This window comes from Condylura cristata, unplaced genomic scaffold, assembly GCF_000260355.1.
Source record: "Condylura cristata isolate star-nosed mole 26May11 unplaced genomic scaffold, ConCri1.0 scaffold00018, whole genome shotgun sequence".
NCBI lineage: Eukaryota > Metazoa > Chordata > Mammalia > Eulipotyphla > Talpidae > Condylura > Condylura cristata.
Window position 1 is genome coordinate 4,864,551 of NW_004567119.1, and position 20,338 is coordinate 4,884,888.

The following is a 20,338-nucleotide window of genomic DNA, read 5'->3' on the forward strand; positions in this document are numbered from 1 at the left end:
AGCTAGCCAATGATAAAACTCTATGGGGAGAGTAAAGGTTTGGGTGAACTCTGAAAAATTAGTCTTTTGTTCATTGAAAGACACTGTTAAGAAATGAAAGAACAAGTCATAGGACTTGTGGTCAGACTAGATACAGAATAACTACAGTCCAACAATAAAAAGGAAAACAACCAATTGTTTAAACAGGCAAATACTTGAATAGACATCACAAGAGAGGTTTGTGTCGTGAGAAAGATACTCCTTTAATAAAAACATACCTATAAGCATGCATGCATGTTCACATACACACACCACATAAAAAGATGCTCAAGATCATCAGTTACTAAGTGCAAATTAAAATCAGGTGACTGAAGACCCACCGTTTCTGAAACTTCCTACCACAGAACCAGCCAGCATAGAGGCTTCTGCATCTGGCTGCATCTGGCCTCGTAAAGGAGCCTAGCCAGAAGGTGCACCCACCTCCCTGTACACATGAGACAGCAGACTCGCTCCATTGTCTAAATTCTTTGTCTGTATACAGTGAATGATAAAAAGAGAAATGGAAATACTAATTGGCCCTTCTAAAACAAAATATGTGCCAGTTTGGAAATACCTAAATATCCCAAGAACATGATGGGCATAGAGTGATAACTTACACTTGTAGAGGTATGATTGTAAACAACACTGCCTCAGTTAACATTAAAAAAAAAAAAACTCCAAGTAAAATAACCCCCGAAACTTACCAAACGGGTGGTTCATTATTTACCAGTAATTGTTTTCAACAAGGAAACTATTTGTAAAACTAAAATGTGCACAGAACGTAATGCTATTAAATACAAGATTAAGAAATATCTGATTATTCCCTATATGAATGTATCAAGTTTTATACTTACTGTTTTATTATTGATTATTAATAAAAATATGATAAGTTTCTTATCCACTAGGAAAAAAGTTGGGAGTAGTTAGTCCTTGTTGTGCCATTTTTTTTGAAGAATGAATTTCTGATCATGCTTTAAAGAAGGTGTTAGAATTATGAAGTTCCTAATAATATATATCCTGTCAAATTTAAAGAAATAAAATATGATTACAATGGACATATCCTGGACATATCCTTAAACTGTTAATCACTTTTATCTACTTTGTGGTATGAAGTACAACGAAGAAAAAAGCTAAGATGGTAACCTCCCCATGTGAATAACCAGGTGTACTTTCTACAGCTCTCATGAATTTACAAAGGGCAGGTAGGGGCAGTTTCTCTGCCAAAACCTTTAACGGAAGAAGAGCACCAGCAAATACAAACGAAGAAGAGCACCAGCAAATACAAACGGAAGCCATCTCCTTTTGCACCATTTGCAGTTGTTCTGTATAGTTTGAAGGTGTTAATTTTTCCATACTCGCAAGTTACATGTGTATTGTTCTGGATGCTTCTTTGTCTGGCTCAAGAAATACTTCATTTAGATGCAAATGTTTATCTTGAATTTCACCTCCTGAGCTCAGTGCTAACATTTACTGAGACCTCAAGGGCTGTATTCCTGGTGGAAAAACCTCCACCAACTCATTTCATATCTGCCTCTGGGCAGTGCTAGGGGTTTATTCTGTGTCATAGTGTCATGTACACGGTCCTGGGGTCACCACAAGTGAAATCGAGGGGTGTTGGTTCTGTGAGATCTTTGCTGCTTCCATCCCCTGAAGATGCTAAGGACCTTGTTTCCAAAAATGATGAAAAATTCAAGAGTGATAAAAACAGGTGATGCTAAACTTTACATGTGGAACACAGTGGTCTGGAAAAGTGACTGTTGTTACAATAAATTTCAATACTAGAGGGATTTAGTTTTTGAAGTATTCCTGTTGTATAATTTTGAAATTTAGACTAACATAGTGAATTTTATTACGAATTTCCAAACACCTTCTTAATCTTATTATTTGAGTAGCATAGCTGGGAACAGTTGGGTAAAGCAGCATATTCAGGCTGGAGTTTCCTAACATGACAGGTAATGGGGGTCCGAGATGATCCCAGTACACCCCCCTACCCCCCCCAGCATCAGGCACCACGTGAGACCGACTCACGCAGGTCTCATCACTGCTGTTCTAAACAGTATCTGACACGTTCAGGAAACACTGCATATTAAGTTAAATTTCCAAATCTTACTTTGTAATACTGTTCTTTTCCAGCTAACGATGACTGTATACCCACATGCTGGAAAAGGGAAGGTTTATATTGAATACGAATTTGCTTGTTTCGTTCTGCACATTTTTCCTGGGGGAGAAATGAAGAGAAATAGCAATCTTCCATTAAAGCTCTAATATTTTTTATTGCACTTACTGATGGCAGAATTTGTTTTGTTTTGCCAGAGTTTTATAACAATATTTTAAAATTTAAACATTAATTTCTAGTATTTTTTTCATAAGAATAATAGAAAAGGCACACTTTTTTAAAAGGGTTTTAGATCATTATTTATATGTATGAGATATACACCATGTACATGATATGTATCTATATATGTACTTTCCTATCAGGAAAGCACATTAAAGCTGTACAAATTATAATTTTCCTCTCCTCTTTTTATTCTTATAATGCAAATGAAGTTTTTTTCCTGTCTGCCTATTTCTCTCATATCCCATTATTCTTTTTCTTCCTACATTTACCGATTCCCATGCTGAATTTTAGCCTCCTCAATTTCTTTGTAAATAGTACAAAGTACATGATTAGCATAGTAGACTGTGGTGGGAGATTATTATGGGTGTTAGGGTGGGAGTCCCATACCTGTAAATCATACGCTGTGTTGTAACCTAATATTACCTCAATAAGAATGTATATCATAAATAAAGAGCTAATAGTATACTTACTGATTCTACAAAATGGGAAAGAATACGGACAGTTTCTTTAAAAATAAGGACGTGGCCGGCGACACCACTATTAGAGATGGACATTTGAAATCATGATTGATTTGAGAATTTTTTTATATACTAACAGAAAACTCACACATACACATCTCAAGTTTATAAACATAAAGATTCCTCAATATAGCAGCTTTATTTAAATGTATTTATACTTAGTACTGACACAAGGAAATACTATATAAAACGATTATTTTTATAACTATAATTAAATGATAGAATTAATTTGATGCCTGGATTTATACCTTCTATTTTATTATCACCTTTTCTGTTTGTTCACCTTTTTTCCTGCTTTTCACTGCACCTTTGGTCTCCATTACTTTATTTAGTAGGAGTAAGAGTCGGTAAAAACTTAGAATGTGGAAAATTAAGATTCACCAAGTTTGGTTAGGTAAACAAATTTTAGTTAATTGTATTAAAAAGATAATATTTTCCTAAAGTAATCAGTATTACAAAGTAAAAATATACTCACAGGTGTTTCTCCTGGATTACACATCTTTACCTGAAAAATGTCCCCCAAAAGTAAATCTATAGGTTTGTCTTTGTAGAACATTAAAAAAAAATGCACAAAGTCAGGTAAGTCCTCAGATTTAAATAGCTTTCCTAAGGAGAAAAAGAAAATGTGTCCAAGTCAGCCTGGAGTGTGTACACCATATATCATAATATAATCTTTATGCATAGTTGTTCATTCCAGGAAAAGAGCAAAAAAAAATATATATATATATATGTTATCCCTTAGAAGTAAACTTAAGCATTAATGAAGCTGAAGCAAAAAAAAAGGCAAAATAATATATGTGTTTTAGTATTAATGATTACTATTAGAAATAGATCCATCGCTTACCTATAAACCCAAGAACTGAAAACTCAATATAAAGCCAATTACTTGAGAAGATATTATGTACAAAGTCTGTGATTTTTGTAAGGTACATCTTTTTAGCTATAATATCATCTTCTAGCTGGAAATAAAGCAAAAAGGCATTAGTACCTTTTATGCATCCATTCAGTAAGTTAAATCTGTATCAAGGTAATTTTATTTTTAGTTCAATTAACTGTAGTACTTAGGTTATTCAATTTTTACTTCCTGATTCTGAAGACAAGGATTTTTTTTTCTCTCCTAAAGACTAATATCTATCATCCAGTCTAAATCTTCTTTGGAAGTGTCTCTTAGCTGCATCCATTTTCATCCTCACATATCTCCCCGTGTCTGGTCTGGGACCAGCTGGCCCTATGCTTAGGTGACGGGTGCCTTGTTCTACTGCTTGGCATTTTCTGGCAGAGATGACAAAGGGAACAGACCCTTTTGCCCACAACCAGGTGGTCAGATTGATGGTGCGAAGAAATCCCCATAGTTCTCCATAATAGGGGCAAGCGGTGGAAACCGTCAACAGCATTTTCTTTTTTACTTAATGTATATTATGTGCAATCTCTTGAGTAAGGAGGTCCCTGAGTGGCTCAGGAAAATGTGCATGACAGCAAGCATCCGGCCAGAGCATAAAACAGAACATCACTATCTCCCTGGGAGAGGATGTGACCTGTCTCCTACTTCCACTGCATCATCGTGACTAGGGAGGGAAAGTCATTTTCCTTTTTCCTCCAGTTCAAGGATGTACTTCAAGGGAGCATCTTGCTTCAGGCCTTATTCTAACTCCTTCTGTTCTCCAAGGATAGTCTGCAAGCTCTTTTCACAGCTGCATATGGTCTTACAGACTGAGGGAGGAACTTACTGTTGGCAACACTATCATAATAACAACCGATTTGACAATACTCAGGAATGTGGAGGTACAAGCTCCTATAACTGACCTACTCTACACATGCAGCTAGGCACTACAGAACTGAGTTACCCATAAAATGAGGGGCGAGACAGGGCAGCCAAGATGAGCAGGCACACTCTGTCATAGAGCACGTGCTCAAAATAGGTCTGCTTAATAAACTGGGCAAAGACATGTAAGTGATGCCATTTCTATTATAAGTTGAGAATTTCTTTCTAGTCTTCTGATAACTATAATTTCTTCTGCAAGAAGACTGAGATATAGTCATGTTTTAGCTTCCTGTTAGCCTTTTTACATGTTTTCTTAGTACAAATACAGGTATTGGAAGACCATGAGGAAGCAAGGAATCAAAGGAAGGTGGAAGAACATGAAATGATGCAAACGTCATTCTCACCTGTAGATAATACCTGGCCTTGGGTTGGGCGTACAGCATCAAAAAACAAAAATCCAATACTTGTTTGGTTCGCCATCTGAATGATAAAGTCTGTTAATACCTGTCTTTATTATTTCATTCCTATTTATAAACACACTCCAGTCATTAAAGAACCAAACTTTTAAATACACTTTACTAATATAGAATGCCGCCCACATTAACCAAAACTAAGCAGGTTATAAACAGCTGTCCTAAGAAGTCTCTCATCTTTGTTCAGTGGACCGTGTCTGCCACCGCTAAAATAGCAATAAAATAAAATTTTATGTTTTGGTTAGTTTAATTCTGATCTATATAATAAAGTAAATAGTCTCACTGAGCGTAGGTGTTTTGCTCAAATGGAAGTACACAGAAAGCTTAATTCAATCCTCAGCTAAAAAGGCCTCTTCCTGAAGACACAAAGAGTCTTGCCCTGCTGAGCCCCCTAACCTAGTAGGAAAAGAGAAAACTAATGTGATTGGAACCATGAGACAAGAGCCTTGTAGAACAGTGGCAACGGGAACTTCCAGTGAGGTGGGGAGAGTGGGTCGGAGGAGGCAGACTTCCTGGGTGATGGCTCAGTGCTGCAAAGGCACAAACCTGCCCCAGCACACGTGGCTTTAGGCTTAGAGCAGACATAGCTGATGGAAGAGAAGGCGCAGATGGGAAGCTGGCAGGCACCAGAACATGAGGGCACAGCCAGGAAACCCTGGACTTGATTTCACAGAAGGATTCTTCTGTTACTGCGTAGAGAAGAGAGAGAACAGAGGGGAGGCCGGGCTAGGGCTCAGAACAGCAAATAGACCTTAAAGGCCTGATTCAAAACCAAAGCAGAGGGATGGGGGTGAGGTGATGAGAGGAATGAGGTGGGGAGACCTAAAATAAGAGCAGACGTCAGAGCAGAGGGAAAAACAGGATCTATGACCTCACCCATCTCCCGGCTTTACAACTGGAAAAGGTTTACGACTGGGGGAGTTGGAGCTTCACGACCAAAGGGAGAGCGAAACATCTCAGAAGATTCCAGATTCGGACCTTTTTTTTTTTTAAACAAAACAGAGCTTATGAGTTTCCTGCTGACTAGACTTTGCTGGTGATCACGGTGTACTGATGTCATAGTGATCAGAGTACTGATGTCAATTATAACGCTGGGCACTGAAACCTGTGTAATGTTATAAACCGATATCTCCGCAATGAAAATTTATTTTAAAAATGTTTCCTGGGATAACACCCTTCTCTGAAATATGATGTCTATTTGTTTAAGTTTGCAGAACCAAGGCGTTTTGTTTCTTGTGCTACCTCTCACTTCTACAATCAACCAATGATAATCTTTTTCTACGTAGAGATTGTAATTTCTCAAACCTCTTTCAAAAATACGAAGTTTTTTATTCTCACAATTAATTTTCACTTGTAATATGTATATTTTATTACATGCACAGGAAAGGTTGTGGAAATCAAGGGGAAAAAAGATTACATTGCCCACCTAGGAAGACCAGAAAGCAGGAGAGCTGAGGCTGGAAGCCAGGTAATGGCGTATGACCCAGGCTGACTGTCTCCCTTCACTATGCCGTTGCTAACTGCTGCCTGGAAATCTGAACACAGAGCAGAGGTGGTGTCTGATGGTGGCGCAACCGCACCCCTGAGCTGTGAGGGGCGAAGGAGCCCTGGTTGTAGCTCCTATCGCCATGGTGTCAATGCTCCAAGTGGCTGTTTTCATGCTACCACTATGTCCCTCAACACAAAGCCAGGGAGCCAGGGAGTCAACGGGGACTGGCGCTGTGTGAACAGCGGGCACCCCCATTTCATCAGGAGAAGCTAGTTGCTGCAAGGACACGACTTGGTCATACATTACCTCTTTAATTTCTCAGAGTCCTTGGCTGCCGACGCGGCATGTAACATGCTCGGATAAAAAATGGCAGGTATAGAAATGACCTCCAAAGATCCAGCCCTCAGTTGCTGTTTGAATCTATCAATGGAAGTGAAGGGAGGATTGTAATTGAGTATTTGATTTCCCAAAATAATACTAATCCTTAACAAGAATCCCTTTGGCATGGCCACATAATATTTTACATATATAAAACTTTTTCTTAGTCTAAGGAACATGCGTTTACGTACTATGTGACTCAGAGGCACAGGGTCACATCTCCTCAGACTCTAGTCACACCCACGAAGGTACCCACAGTCCACCCCGGTCTACAGGGCTCCTCCCCGCAAGGTCCACCCTCCCCTTCCTTGGTCTGTAGCCTTGATTTTGATTTACATTGTTCCACATACTGATACAAATCAACATCATAAAACTAGTATTTTTTAGCCAGTATTTCATTTGTGAGTTAGTGGTGGATATATAAAAAAATCAACATATACAATACAAAACAGTAAAACTATAGGTACTTTTATTTTTTAACATTTACAACCAGATAGGTACTCTGACAACTCCAAAACAATGGAGTGAATGAGTTAGGATAATAGGTAGCTGCAAAGAGCAAGATCAGCTAGTTTTGCTTTAAGGGCCTAATTCTGAGCTTAACAATGTTCTCCTGAATGGCAATGCCAGCTAGCATTAAGTGTGACTCTTGTCACAACCCATTGGAGGACAATGACCTCTTTAGAATCTTTATTTTTAAAATTCAGTGTGTATGTACCACTGTGGGCTCATCGAATGCCTCTGATGCTGCCTACGAAAGCTGCAAGGTGCATCTTGTGCCATTTAAGTAGAAGGTAGGAGCATTTTAAACCACACACGTTGCTTGCTGAGCCTGATATGCCAGTTGGACTGTCCCCATGAACATGGAGACTTGGGACACTGGCTGGGTGTGAAATGGAACCTACTGGAGCCACCGGGTGCTCACTCGGTAAACACCGTCACTCTGGTTCCCAGAGAAGTGCGCACTTGTCTGCGAGGGAAACTAAGCAGGACAAGGGGCGAGAACGTCTTAAAGAGAACCCAGGTGGCTTTGCCCAGAAGCAGGGGACTTCATGGAGAATAGACATTCTGATAATAGTGACATGACAAGAAGAACTTTAACAGTGGACAGACTGCATAAGGAGGGGAAGCGACAAGCCATGTCAGTCACCCCCACAGTGCAGAACAGCGAAGAGCAGTAAAAAGAACAAGATCAGGAACAAAACTGATCATACAGCTGGATGAAACAAGTAGGAATAGAAAAATGAAAGATCAGCTACTTTAAAATGTATTCGGTGGTACTTACTTTTTGGTAACCATGTCAACAACAGATTTTAAATAATCTTCATTACTCTAAAATGAGAAAGAATTATGTGAAACTAAGTGTGCCTCATGGCTTTCCTAAAAACATTTTGCCACATGTAAATCTAGGTACAGAAGGTAATTACATCTGAATATTTTTTAGAGTTTTTAAGTAGGAAAGAATTCAAAATGTCTCATTTTCACTTTGTCACAGTATGAGATATCAGCACACATTATTAACATTAAAAAATTAGTATGCAAAATCTCATGTATCAGAAAGCCTTGTTCCTAGAAGATGACTGTCTTATTTCAAAGGCTGGTTCTTTTTTTAGATGTCTACTTTTTTTTTTTTGTAAAGATTTATTTATTTATTCATATAGAACTGGGGTACAGGCCAGAGATGCGGAGGGTGAGAGGATTCACCAGAGACAGACTGGGGAGCAGAACAGGCAGATCAAGAAGTACACTGCAGCGGGCAGGTCAGAAGAGATCTGCAGCGCCATCTGGTCACCTCCGGGGCAGGAGGGAATCGAATTCATGCGGAAGTGGCTTTAGCTTCTCAGTGCTGCGCTTTAACCCGCTGCGCCACCAGGGAGGGCCAATGTCTTCATTTTATGAGAATCATCTCCCAGAAAGTTTACTCCAAAAGCTATACCACATTCCCCAATAAGATTCTGAAATTACTTTGAACAAGGACAGTTCTACGGTGAACTTTGGTAGTACCTTGGCAATTCTGATTGCATCTAGTTAGGTGTCTGTTTAAACACAGAAGTTATGGGCCCCTCTTGGTGATGCAGTGTGTTAAAGCGAGGCACTATGAAGCAAGCCGCAGTCACTTCACATGAGTTTGATTCCCGGTCAGGGAGTGACCCACAGGGTGCTGCACACTTCTCCTGTCTCCCTGCTGCTCCCTTCAGCAATGTACGCCATCAATCGCCCTGTTCTTCTCCTCACTCAGTCTCTGGTGAATCCTCTCACCCCTGCACCTCTGGCCTGTACCCCAGTTCTATATGCATAGATAAATACATCTTTAAAAAATATGTCAGTTATGATGCAGAACCATCTCCTATGGTACTAAAGGTTCTGGAAAGAATCATAAATGGAATCACTAGTTCTTTGTTAAGCACAGAAACATGAACAATACTAAAGTCATTTTTTAATTAAGCATTTTATATTCCACTTAAAATTTTAAAATTTGTCTACCAATACTTTATGATTAGTTTAGATACGTTAAGTAGATAGATGTTCTTTGTGTGAGCGGCCCAGCTAGTAAAGACTGTACAATGTAACACACCAGATGTGGCGGATGAGTGGAGTGTATGGAGAGCCTCCACAGCAAAGAACTAAACTCGAAGAGAATGACTGTTTAGCCTTTTGTTTATGTTTTTCTATTAGTTTCCCATGGCTTGAGATTTTTTGGGGGGGAGCATTCAAAGACAAGATTCTTACTGGAAGTTCTAACAATAAAGAAAAAAAGGAGGAGAACAATGATCTAATTCTGGACATCCAGAGATAACCTTATTTCTATTTTGGAGACCATTTTTCCAAAGTTTGTGCATTCTCTTTTTCTTTCTATATGTCATTTTCTATTTTTTTAATTTTTCCTTTCTACTTTCATCTTTTTATCACATTTATACACTGTTGTGGTGAACATGATGTTTTACAGCTTATCTCACTCAACAATATGACACAGACATCACTTTGTGTCAATGACTATAGATACTCATTTGCCTTTCAGTGGTTACAGGTGTTTGCCACAGAGAGCGAAGTCTTCCATGGGCCTCTTCTGGATGGATATTTGGGTTGTCTGGAGATATTAGAAACACACTGAAACCATCTGTAATAATTTTTTGCTGAACACTTACGAGGAGTCACACTTCTTCCTCAGCTACCCCACAACATGGAGGTCTCAGCACCACTGTCGCACAGGTAAGGATGGTGAAGTAAAGAGCAGTTATGTAACTCGCTCAAGTTCACAAGCCAGGAGGAGAAGCTGGCATTCCAGCCTCAGTGACCTGGATCCAGAGCTTGTGTTCTCGACTACCAGGAGTTCTGTCATATTTTTATTATTCTGTTATTCTTGTCTGATCATCTCCCAGGGTTATTCCTGATGCAAAGGATATACATATTGAAAATGGGGTAGATGTTGCCAAATTCCCCTCCAAAAGGTCTTATTTATATAGAACGTTAGAGTTTGATGTGTCCTCAGAGGCAAAGGGGAAAGCCTGGGTCCGCGAGAGACGTGTAGATGCAAGTCTGCTCTACTTATCAGACAAGTTACTCATTTTCTTTCAGCTCCAGAGTCATCATGTGTGAGGTCGGCTGCTTCCCAGGATGTAAATGCTGATTATAAGTAATTCAGGTAAAAATCAGATATAGGAAGGGGCTCCTCAATTCATGGTATGTGGCTTGACAGAAATCAGCTCTCCGTTCCCAGTCCAGCCTTTAACTGGGCTGGGCGGGTTTTCTCATGCAGCTTCAACTGCGCGGTTGAGTTGTTTCTAATTTCCGAGGCAGCCCCAGGTCACTGAACGTCAGTGTCGCTATCTGACAGGTGGTGGGAGGGACTGTGAACGCAGGTGACATGCAATCTTGTTTCTCCACGTGGAACCATCATTGTTTTCTGTTTAGAGTTACATATTCCCTGTTGGAAGTGGCTGACGTGTATATTGGGTGTTATCCAAGGTTGGGGAGGAGGAGGCGTCTTTGAATTGCTTTTTTAAATTGAAGAGAAAAATGCTAAATGATTCCAGGATTTCCACAGAGGAGGAAGGGGATCGGGCACAAGGGAGAGGGGACAGTTACTGGTTTGTCACACTTACATCGGCCACGGAGATGATCACCACGGAGTCCTTCTGTTCTGAGCGAGTCATCCTGGAGAGGAGGGAGGTCAGGGTTTGCTTCAGGTACCTGCAATCGCCTCTGTTCACAGTGGGAATACCTAGCGCAAAAGAAACTGCAGACACAGGGGAATGGGCGTCATTTCAATCCACAGACCAACTCAACTCAGCGCTGAGCCCCCCGGGAGAGCTGTACAGTCAGAGAGTGTGTTTCACCTACGTGGATGCGATGCGTCCACTGGCTGGCGCCTACACTTCTTCCTGAAGAGATGCTGGGACATGATGTAGGAAAAATACTATGAAATATTTTCATCAGTAAAAACCCTGCTGAGTGATTTCTGTACTTCAGGGCAGACAGACGAGGCTGTGGGCTGCTGCTCGGCCCCCTGGCCCCACTCACCGCATGAACAGGCAGTGGCTGTCCCGAGCCTGCTACATTGCTTCTGACTCAAATACTTTTCCTTGTCCTGAATTCCCGCTAAACTTGAACTCAGCTTTCCAGGCTTAGTTCAAACATCCCGTGGTCTGAAAAGCTTTTGTTGCTTTAGTAACCGAAAAAAGTTGGGGAGATCAGAAGATAACTACCTAACAGATTGGCCAGAACCAAGGGAGGAAAGAGTTGCCAAGCTCTTAGCAGATGCTTCTGATAAGTTTGACTTAAGCTGACTTTTGAATTTCAAAACACCTGTATTAAAACAGAATTTCATTTCAAATGGGTATTGAACTATATTTTTCTGGCAGACAATATGCTGACTTCGAGTAATCCAAATTAATGCCAAATAGACCCGGGGTCTATATCTCAATTTAAGTATCATATAAGTGGATTGCATTTAAAATTTAAAAGCTTGTCCCCCAAGGTAGAGAGGCAAATCAATAAAATTTGAGGAAAAAAACAACAAAGAATGAAGCATCTGCATTTGATCTTCCAACTCCAAGTTTTCTTACCTCCTGCTTTCTCTTTGCCAATTATTACATCAGGATAAATTCTGCCTATCTTCCTTAGATGAGGGAAAAACAACTTTAAGACTTCAAATGTATCAGGTACTGTTTCATTCTTAGCCAATATATTCTTCTTAGCTGAAAAAGAGAGAAAACAGGGTTTGAGTTCATGACTCCAGGGATAATTCTGCCTTTGGCATAATTTTTCTTAAGTGAGGGTTAATGCATTAATTCACAGATTTAGTATTCAATATGAGAAATATTACGAAATGTAAATTACTGAATTCATAAACTGTCAAAAAAGTTCACAGATTATTTACATTTAATTAAAAGTAATAGCACTATGAGCTACACAACTAGAAGCAGAAATATCAGTTCCAAAGGAAGAAGTTTAAGCAAAACACACAAAATGGTCCAGTCTTCTCCTTTAATAAATGTCGCATCGGTAACATCTACATCTTCATTACTTGATCTTGCAACCTCTCAACACGTAGAGACTCCATCTGTACCATCATTTGAATTTGCCTCTACAATTTTGAAAAAGAACGATGGAAATCTCATCCTACCCAAGTTAGCACAAGGCAGTGTGGCAGTACAGAGAAAAGTGGACACGTAGATGAAATCAGAAGATTCAGAACCTGCTGATAAAGGAAGAGAAGGCAGGACATTTTATGCTGGAGAAATGGAGAGCCACGAAGGCTGACACACGGGTCAGACAGCCTCTGCACGGGCTCCAGAGAGAAGAGGCAGGACTGGCGAGGGGAGGCAGGTGTGTCTCCGCATCGAGCAGGGGAGGCCTGAGCCCTTCCCAGGGCGTGGAGAAGGTGTTGACAAAGGTGGACAGGGCAGTGGGGTCACACGGGGTGAGGAGACAGGATGCTGAAAGGCTGGCATGGCAGCGGGGTGGGGGGCGGACATTCACCTCCTGGCTGCAGCTAGGGGGAGGGCGTTGGGGAGTCGCAAGCCACAGGCACAGAAAGACGACGGCGCTGGAGTGAGTGGGAAGAGTGGGAGGCTGCAGTCACGCCTCTACCTGATTTTTGCCCCTACCTCGTATGTCCTGCAATCAGAAGGCAACATGCAAAACAAATTATAAAACAAACCCACCATCCCTTACAAACCTGAATTTACTGTTACACCTTTCTGTGAAGTTTCATTCTTCATTACTTTCAAGGTTTTCATCAGTTCTTGGAGGTTATTTTCAGTTTTATTTTTCAAAACGAGCATATTTTCCTTAAATTCCAAGATATGTTTCCTACAGTTAGTTAATTGATTACCTGCAAAGACAGCATTATGTGTAAGTTTGTGCACGCAGCAATGGTATGACACAATTCTCTATCATACAGTGTGTGAAAGATACAGTTCAATACAGCTATTACAGGCGTAATGCACCATGCATGTGTAGACAGAGTGCTAGACACGTGCAGTCAGTGTTCAAACAGAACTATCTGAAGGGGGTTTCAATGGTTTTTGCTTATGTTGTGCATGTCTATCTTTTCCCAAATCTTCCTTTCTGCATATGTACTAGTTTTGCCATCAGAGAAACCAGCAATGTGCTCTAAGAATGTATCTACAGAAAACGATCATAACTACGTACACTGAGTTGACTCTCAAGCATGTTCAATAGAGGGAGCAATTTCATCATTGTAAATCAGGGGCCACCCAAGTGCTCCAGAATAAGAACTACGTTAAATAAATTACAGGACATACTTGGAAGCACTCCTAGTGGTTCTTGTGTAAGTCACATATCATCAAAACCTAGTTTTGCCACTGCATAGCCATATAATCTTGGGGAAGCTATTTAGCTTTGGCTGGCTTCTGTTCCCTGTTCCCTCTTGCCTAAAGGGATATAGAAGACTCCTGCCTCAGGCCCTCCCTGGTGGTGCAGCGGGTTAAAGCACAGCTGGCTGCAGCGAGATCCATCCCTACCCCAGAGCTGACCCGCATGGTGTAGCAGACCACTCCTGACCCTCCCGCTGCTCCCCTCAGCAGTGTGCTTCGTCCATCTGCCTGTTCTGCTCCCCACTCTGACTGTGGTGAAGCCTCTCATCAAGTCTGGCATGTACCCCGTGAATAAATAAATCTTTTTTTTTTTAAAGGCTCCACCTCAGAGGAGCTGGAAGAAGTGATATGTATGCAAGAGTACATATGCCTTGTCAGGTGTCTACATCGACCATTTATCAATGGCTCCTCTGTGTTCATGTACCAGTGATACCACACAGTGAGGAAAACAACCTTGGAGAAGAATAAAGACGTGAACGCAATTTAAAAAAAAAAAGCAATATAAAATAATTACATTCTTGCCCTGAAGTACCATGACTTTAGCTCTGCACTGTCCTGCTGATGGGGGCTCATGCTTCTGATGGGGTGACGAGGAGGGAGCACAACCGGAGGAGGTCTGGGAGAGACAGGAGAAGGAGGCTCAGGGACAGAGCAGTGCAGCCTTTTGGGGAAGTTTTGCAGTAAGAGTGGGGAGGAGAGTGGGGTCGAGATGGGAGTGGGGTCGAGGGAGAATTCTTTATTTTTCTTTTCAGGATGGGCGAGAAACAGCATGTCTGGGTCCAGGGAAAGGGAAAAACTGATGATATGTGCAGGAGGGGCCCGGGGAGGGTGCTGGATGGAAGCACAGGTCACAGCTTCAATAATGATGTGGGTTGCCTGTAAACACGGGGCACCAGTGGCCCCAACTAAGGCAGGCCTAGAATCCACAGAGTCTAGGGAAAATCTCTTGTTGCTTCTATTTCTCAGTGAAAAGGGGAACGCAGTCATCAGCTGAGAATGAGGGTGGAGAACTAGTTACTGAAAGCTTGGAGTGTATGAAATTGCTTTCCAGGAAAGAAGGAGGATGGAGATTAGCTGGAGTCTTAAAAGGGTCACAAAACAGAGAGCAAGGCAGAAGGGAAACTTCCCTTTAACCACTCAGGTGTGGCTTTATTCCTGTTTACACTCTCTGCCTTCTTCAAGCAGTTTCCCTGTGAGACAGGAGCGACTCCTACAACCTAAGCCCCTGCACCTACAAGGTCTGGCAGATGGCCTGATCACCTGACAATCCTCCTTCCACCTCCCAGAGGTAGAATTTACAGCCCGCCACGCAGCCTGACTCCTCAGCTATGGCTTAGCCTTGACTGGACCATGTGGTCAAGCGGCATTCAATGTGACCAGGAGAAGCTGGACGCACTATGGACCCCACACTTGGAGGGAAAGGTTAGGTGAACCTCATGCTCGGAGGGAAGGGTGTTTCTCCCTTGCTCTTTTTATCCATCCTCTGGGAGAATGTGGATGGGCGTGACCTGGCCTGGATCTTGCAAATGAAGACAATACCCCAGAGATGGAGTAACAGATTGGATGGAACCCAGCACTTCAAATGAGGTAAGGGAACAGTTCATTATGCAAATGTCCAACCAGGTGCCTGGTGGCTATCTGTTAACACCACTGAAGTTGCATCTAAGAGATCCAAAGGAACCACAAGATGGCCCAGAGAAACGGAGAATATAGTCTTTTCCACCTTGGTTACTTTGATTTGATATTTGAACATCTGATTAGAGAAGCAATACATAGGTTAAAATCTTAGCAAAAGACACAAAAAAGGAAAAAATATACTGCGATCCTGCTACCTGAAAATAACCACTATAAGTGTTTTGTTGTATGTGGTTGGGGACTTTTATTTAACTTCCCCTCTTCCCTTTTGTACTGAAACCTGTGATGAAAACATATAACCTATGATGGAAACAGTTTGTTGTTGCTGAGTCAAACAAATAACAAAATATATGCAAAAAATCTGCTAGAGACACAAGGCTATGAAAAAATTCTATTTCAATTAGCAGGGCAAGCACAGGCATTGGCTAATGATTTAGGTGGAATAAAAGATAAATCAGCAGCTTGGAAGGCAATACATTACGGCTGGATTTTTTTTTTAAATTAAGGTAAAATAGAAACCTATAAAGCCACATGATGCCTTTGGGTTTAAACATTTAGTGTCTCCACTTTTACAAACACAACTGTGTTCAGTGCTGACAAAACTGGATAATACCATTTCCCGGTCCCAAACTCTACAGGGATGTCTCATCACGCAGAGAAACAATCAAGTCCCCTTTCCAAGAGGGAGCCCCTCAGCCAGGCCTTGATGACCCCTCCAAGCTGGAAGCTGGCCACTCAGGCCCCCACCTCACCCAGACCTCAGCTCCTGCCTCCTGGGCCTACTACCTGAGCCTTGCAGGCACTGCTCTCCTGCCTGAGGGCTTTGGTTCTTCCAAGCTTCTCAGCAGGGAATGCCCAGCCCCACCTCCAGACACCGCCCAGCAGCCCGGTGATGCCTCCCTGGAGGTCCCAGGAGAGACCCTGCGACCGCTTTCCCTTTACTCTTTCATTTCCCAAATCCCTCACCACTACCCTGCTTCTTGCGTATTTACTCTCTTCATGTCTCTCTCCAGAGCTCTCTAGAATGTACACTTGAGATTAGAAAGAACTTTGATTTTCCTTAGCACTCAGTTCCCAGAGCCTACAGCAGGACCTGGCCACAGATCCCTGCAGGGGCATCCGACTGACCACAGAGACGCAGTAGCAGGACTGGCTAGGTGGCACTGATGAGTGATTCCTGCCCCAGCCATGCCTTAATCAAAGAGCTGCACTGTCCCAGGTAAACCTGGCACCATCAGAGTGGAGACTATCTAACAAGGCTTACGGGTTTTTGCAGGGATGTCATTCACGCAGTACAGCCCTAGGTTATCAGGGGTCCCCCCTAATGTTCTCTACAAAAGGAGTCCTGTGAGCTTGGAGTCGATGTGTCATGGGTGATGCAACCTGTCGGGCTTCCACACGCAAGCCAGTCCCAGGGGAGCCGCGTGGTAAACACAAAAAGAAAGGATTCTCTCTAGAGGAAGAAGTATTTTCAGAAACAATCCTACAGAAAGGCTACAAGATAGGATCGCTAGTCTTAGACCTGCAACTCGTAGATTCTTCATTAGTCTTCAATTCATTAATATTCTAGTTACAATCTTTTTATGACTTGCATATCCACACAGATGCTTTGTGAGGATGAAATGTTGTAAAACTGTTTTCACAAAGGTTTGAAATAATAATCCAATGCTTTGAGGCAATTGTTACATGGTTGTGTGGAAAACCCATGTGCGCACTGGCCAGTGAGCCACACGCTTACGTCTGGGGTCCATGTGCCTTCCCAAGAGCCACTGATCTTTGTTTCTCACAGCAGGTGTGAGGCACTGAGCTCCAGGAGAAATGAAATGCAAACCACATTTGTAATTCTGAATTTTCTAGTAGCCACATTACAAAATGGTCAAACAATACAGTGAGGTGTCACCCTATACATAGTCCTAAAAAATATAATGTTGCAACTCAATGTTTCCTCAATAAACATAATTTTAAAGCAATGAAGCCATTATAAAGAAAATATTTAATTCAACCTGTTCTTTTCCAAAATATCTTTTCCACATCTAATCAACAGGAAAATAATTAATGGAATAGCTGACATTCTTTTCTTGTACTGTGTAGTCCAAATTCTGTGTACCTTTTTACACATATGTATATCCCAACTCAGGTGCTAAGTTTGAAGGTTATAGTGGAAAGTGGAAAGTGGAAAGAAGTGTTATCAAAATGATATAGTTTAAAACAATTTTGTTTAAACTGCAGTTACACTGGTTTATAGCAGCGTATACACTCCAGGTGCACGTCCTTATAAATCAACACTTGCTAGACCACCTGAAGGTCACCAGTCAAAGTCCATGCTGCACTGTACCACTGACCCCCCTTTTCCTGGATTGCCCCCCTGGCCTCCTCCTCCCTCTGGTAACCGCTATTCTGTTCTTATAGTCCAGGAGTTTATGTTGTTTGTAAGTTTTGTTTCCTTATCTTGCACAGATGAGCTAGATCACATGGTGTTTATCATTCTCATTCTGACTTTTGTCAATTTCAGCAGTACCCCCTCTAGGGCCATCCATGGTGTTACCTAGGGGAGACTGTCTTCCACAGCTGAGCTGGGTTCCCCAGTGTATATGCACCTCAGATTGGACAGTACCAGATCGGACAGTGGCACCCCGGCATAGCAGCCAGGGTCATTAGAAACGCAGCCTCTCAGGCCTCACCCCAGCCACCCTTCATCAGCACCTGCCATTAATAAGATTCACAGGTGACTGGTGGGTGTGTTAAACGGGAAGCACCTTAACCATTAGCCCTCATTAATGGTTTAATCTTTTCTCATCATTGACTTTGCCGCAGTTCAGGCCTTTACTGCTGCCAACTGCACTATTATAATTGCCTCTTAATTGGTCTCTCACCTTCAGTCCACCATTAATCTTCTAGAAATACTGTCCAAAGCCTAAATGGTTCCCTCAATGCTTACTGAATAAAATCCAAAAGACTTGCCTTATATGCCCTGTCCTGGCTTCAATCTGCCTTTTCCACCCCATCTCATGGGCTAAAGACATCTGTTGAGTAGAAACAAGTTGAAGGTGTCACTCTTCCTGCCACTGCATACAATGTGTCACTCACAGCACCATGTGACAGGAGAACAAACAGGGATTCAGTCAGGTCCTGCTCTAAAGTAACAATCAGGCTATAGGGAAGGAGCGTAGAGTTAAACAACTCGTTGTAGTAACACATGGGTCCAAGTGGAATGATCTTCCAAGTGCCAAATGTAAAGGGATGATTAATCCTTAAGGAGGCGTGTGGGATGGGGGAGCGATGGGAGAGCGTTTGGAAAATATGAAATGTTTGAGAAATTGAAAAATGAAGACAAGTTTGCCAGACATTGAAGGGCGGGGCAGGGCGGGGTGAGGCAGGGCACTCCGGGGTGAGGCAGGGCACTCCGGACTAGGAGGGGAAGGCAAATGCAGAATGAAGCGGTGAGTGAGGCACAGAGGGGAAGACCACCCATTTTCTCAGGGTAAGAAGAAGGAAATGTATGTTTTAGATATATCATTCGTTTACTTGGACCCATTAAATAATCCCCAACTCTCACTGACAAGAATTACAACCAGAGATCAGGTTTTTGCAACCCCAAGTGGAGTCTGTTTTCTTCTGCTGATGTACAGCACATGGGGGTTGGCGTCTGATGGACTTTGGAGCAGAGTTCACTGAAACATACACAGACAATGGCAAACCTGTTAGACCCCTTTGGGGGCAGTGGGGTGTCCTCCAGGGCTACAGCTCCCTTCTGAACTGGAACAACAGGTGTGGGAACATACACACTCGCAGAACCAGCCACCTTCCAACACCTTCCCACTCCCCTTCATACACACCTAAACAACTCTAAGTAGCTCAGTCTACAGTTTCTTACTGAAAGCACTAACTATACTAAAACATCTTCTGAGATAACCATTCTAACCTGCCTTCAAAATTAACACCCAAGGCCCTCCCTGGTGGTGCAGTGGGTTAAAACTCAGCACTGCAAGCTAGTGGCAACCACTTCAGTGTGAGTTCGATCCCCGGCCCCGGAGGTGACCACATGGCCCAGCAGACCTCTCCTGACCCGCCAGCTGCCCCCTCAGCAGTGTACTTCAGTGGATCCGCCTGTTCTGTTCCTCACTCTTTCTCTGGTGAGTGAGCGTTCTCATGCCTTACACCTCTAGCCTGTTCCCAGTTCTTATATGCAGAAATAAATACATCTTAAAGCCAACATCTTTTTCCAATCTTTGAAACAAATGGGTAGAGTGTTGCTATGGAGTATGCCCAGCAAAACACAGCTTTAATGGAAGAAAAAATATAGCCACTTCCAAAAGTGACCGTCCACAAGGAGCCTCCCTGTGGTAAATGTGTTCAAGAGGGTGAAATTTAACCCCAAACAACCTGGGGCACCTTTGGAAGCCTGGGCTAGGCTTCAATTCAAAGACGGAAGGTTCCACTATGGACAACTAGGTTGAAAGGGAAAATACAGAACACATAGTTAAATTTGAATTTCATTGTGTGTGTGCGTGTTCATCTATTCCCTACAACTTTTGTACTAAAAAGATTCATGACCTGAAATGCAAATGGTACCCAGAAACTTCTTCCCTGCTCCCCTGGCGCCCCACAGGTGCAGGCAGGGAGCCCCGGGGTGTGCAGATGGACAGGCCCAGCGATCCCAAGCCCATCGCCCTTCCAAGCCTCTCGCTCTTCCTCCCCTTTTCAGCTTCCCGCAGACTAGCTTGGCAGGTGTGAGGTGAGGCCGGCGCCAGGCGCAGACCCCCCAAAGGAAAGACGTGGCCCGCGAGGGGCGTACTCCGAGGCACGCTGTCTGCGCGGCCTCTGGGCACCGGGGGAACACGCGGGAGCGCGAAGGCGCCAGAGGACCCCGGACCTCCGGGCGGGG

General features: G+C 42.6%; 1 protein-coding gene across 1 annotated transcript in view; it reads right to left on the bottom strand.

Annotated features, from left to right (window-relative positions):
* MGAT4D (MGAT4 family, member D) overlaps positions 1-17,204 on the bottom strand; it is an 18,844-nt gene extending 1,640 nt beyond the window's left edge. The window contains exons 1-12 of the mRNA XM_012726756.1: positions 17,192-17,204; positions 14,333-14,341; positions 13,158-13,313; positions 12,043-12,174; positions 11,080-11,213; positions 8,262-8,308; positions 6,905-7,018; positions 5,041-5,116; positions 3,719-3,833; positions 3,350-3,480; positions 2,129-2,236; positions 873-1,035 (exon numbers count right to left, since the gene is read on the bottom strand). Coding sequence (XP_012582210.1) covers positions 1,021-1,035; positions 2,129-2,236; positions 3,350-3,480; positions 3,719-3,833; positions 5,041-5,116; positions 6,905-7,018; positions 8,262-8,308; positions 11,080-11,213; positions 12,043-12,174; positions 13,158-13,313; positions 14,333-14,341; positions 17,192-17,204 — 1,050 coding nt within the window. The 3' untranslated portion in view covers positions 873-1,020. The remainder of the gene's footprint in view (positions 1-872; positions 1,036-2,128; positions 2,237-3,349; positions 3,481-3,718; positions 3,834-5,040; positions 5,117-6,904; positions 7,019-8,261; positions 8,309-11,079; positions 11,214-12,042; positions 12,175-13,157; positions 13,314-14,332; positions 14,342-17,191) is intronic.
* Between the last annotated feature and the right edge of the window lie 3,134 nt (positions 17,205-20,338).